The sequence below is a fragment of the Varanus komodoensis genome, unplaced genomic scaffold (assembly GCF_004798865.1).
Source record: "Varanus komodoensis strain SLA01 unplaced genomic scaffold, ASM479886v1 scaffold51, whole genome shotgun sequence".
NCBI lineage: Eukaryota > Metazoa > Chordata > Lepidosauria > Squamata > Varanidae > Varanus > Varanus komodoensis.
Genome location: NW_025336100.1, coordinates 6,010,481 through 6,012,248, shown reverse-complemented (window position 1 = coordinate 6,012,248; position 1,768 = coordinate 6,010,481). Strand labels below are relative to the sequence as shown.

Below are 1,768 nucleotides of genomic sequence, written 5' to 3'. Positions count from 1 at the left end.
CTACCCCGTTCTGGACGCGCTGAAAACCACCCAGTGCTTTCAAATTATCACCATTAATTTGTAGGAAAGACGTCTGGAGGGAACTTTCCACTACTCTTAACGGTGAGATATTTATCGTCACCTTTAAAAAAGAGATATACTTACTCGAAATTTATATTAAATTTTAAGAATTGCTGGTGCCTCTGCTCCTTCCATCTCTTTCAAGTTGTGTGGTGCGAATTATTGGAAGTGGGGACCCTATTTATTGTAGATCTAGCTATTAAATAACCTTGAGATTCAGTGAAAGAACTGTTGATGCCTTTTCTAGCAAAGCCAAACTGTTATCCATCTTGCTCACCTTCTCTGACTTAAAAAACAGTTTTTTGTTTATGTATAATTTCAGCGCCAATATATCAAGACACAACAAGCATCTCACACAGTTAAAATGCTCACGTGTAACTGGGAGGAAAACCAAACGGAGATTAATGTTAGGGGCGGGAGAGACTCGTCCTGAAGAAAGGAGGGAGAGAAGAGAGATACTGGCTACTCTCCCGCAAGCAGTTTTGGAAAGAACAGGAACCCGAATCGCTTCTTCCTCTCCACCCCACCCCCGGTTTGCAACGTGTTGCGGTTCCTCTTGGTGCAGATCCAGCTGCCAAACCGCTAAAAAGTTCGCCTCCACTTTGGAAGTCTTAAGCTCCTCTCCCCCACCCCCCCACCCCCAAATCCGCCCTCCTTTCCCTTCCGCCCACAACTGGCTGGGAAGCCTCTGGGGTTCGTGACGCAGCGTCTGAATTCTTAGGAGCCAGGGAGGGGCTTTGGGGGTCATTCTTCTCTTCCATTTCACTGTCTCCTTCTCTCCCATCACCTCCCCAGCAAGAGGTTTAGCGAGGGAAAAGGCCGTTGAGCAGGCGGAGGACAGCGAGGGAGCGTAGAGACCCCAGGAAAGACAAGACTCGAACTACACCGTCCTCGTTCGCGCACTATGAAACTTCCGAGCCGCCCTTCCTCGCCACGGCCTCGTCTGCTAGGATGTGCGTTAGGCATGCTGCTGACCATTGAGGTCGGGGTCTGCGCTTTGCTCCCAGGTAGGCTGCTTAAGAAGGGGGGTGTCGGTGGGGAAAGGAGCTGCTTGTGCAACACTCAGTTGAGGTGGGGAGGGGGCATTCTGCCTCCTCTACTTTTGCTGGATTCCTTTCCCTTTTTTCCTTGTTGGACAGTGATGGGGGTGTGCTTGAGTTTTGCAAAGGAAGGAGAGACCTGAATGAAACCAGATGTGGTTTGGAATGGTTGGAGGATGGAAGGCTGGCTGGCGAGATTAATTAGATCTTTTAAAAGCTTGCTTCTCTTCCACTTCTCTTGCAACAAAATCAACAGCAAAATTTACTTTCTATAACTTCAAGAGCCGCTTTCCAGATTGTTCTAGCTGAGTTTGAAGAAATGTCCAAGGGAAGAGACACTCTTGCTTTCTGTTTTCTATGTTTGGGAATCTGACTTCCTCATCAACTGTATCCTGCTTTGCTACCCTGAAGAATTTTCAGATGTGTCCAGCCATCATGAAAACTCCACATGCCATCATATGCCAGCAGCTCTTTCAAGGCAAATCGGTTTTCCCAAACACGCACACTCATAAAAGCGCCTCTTGTTGCTTGTTGATGGTAGAGGTCTGGCTGATGTGACTTTGATAGAGGTGAAGCTAATGAGAGAAACGTATTGGTCCCAAAGGCTTTTGTCAGTTGCATAATACGTAGACTTCTAGCACAGTTGCACTGAACAACTTCTTTTTCAC

General features: G+C 47.4%; 1 protein-coding gene across 1 annotated transcript in view; it reads left to right on the top strand.

Moving 5' to 3' along the window:
- The first annotated feature begins 809 nt into the window (after positions 1-809).
- Positions 810-1,768, top strand: part of MRC2 (mannose receptor C type 2) — a 60,843-nt gene continuing 59,884 nt past the window's right edge. The window contains exon 1 of the mRNA XM_044447378.1: positions 810-1,067. Coding sequence (XP_044303313.1) covers positions 965-1,067 — 103 coding nt within the window. The 5' untranslated portion in view covers positions 810-964. The remainder of the gene's footprint in view (positions 1,068-1,768) is intronic.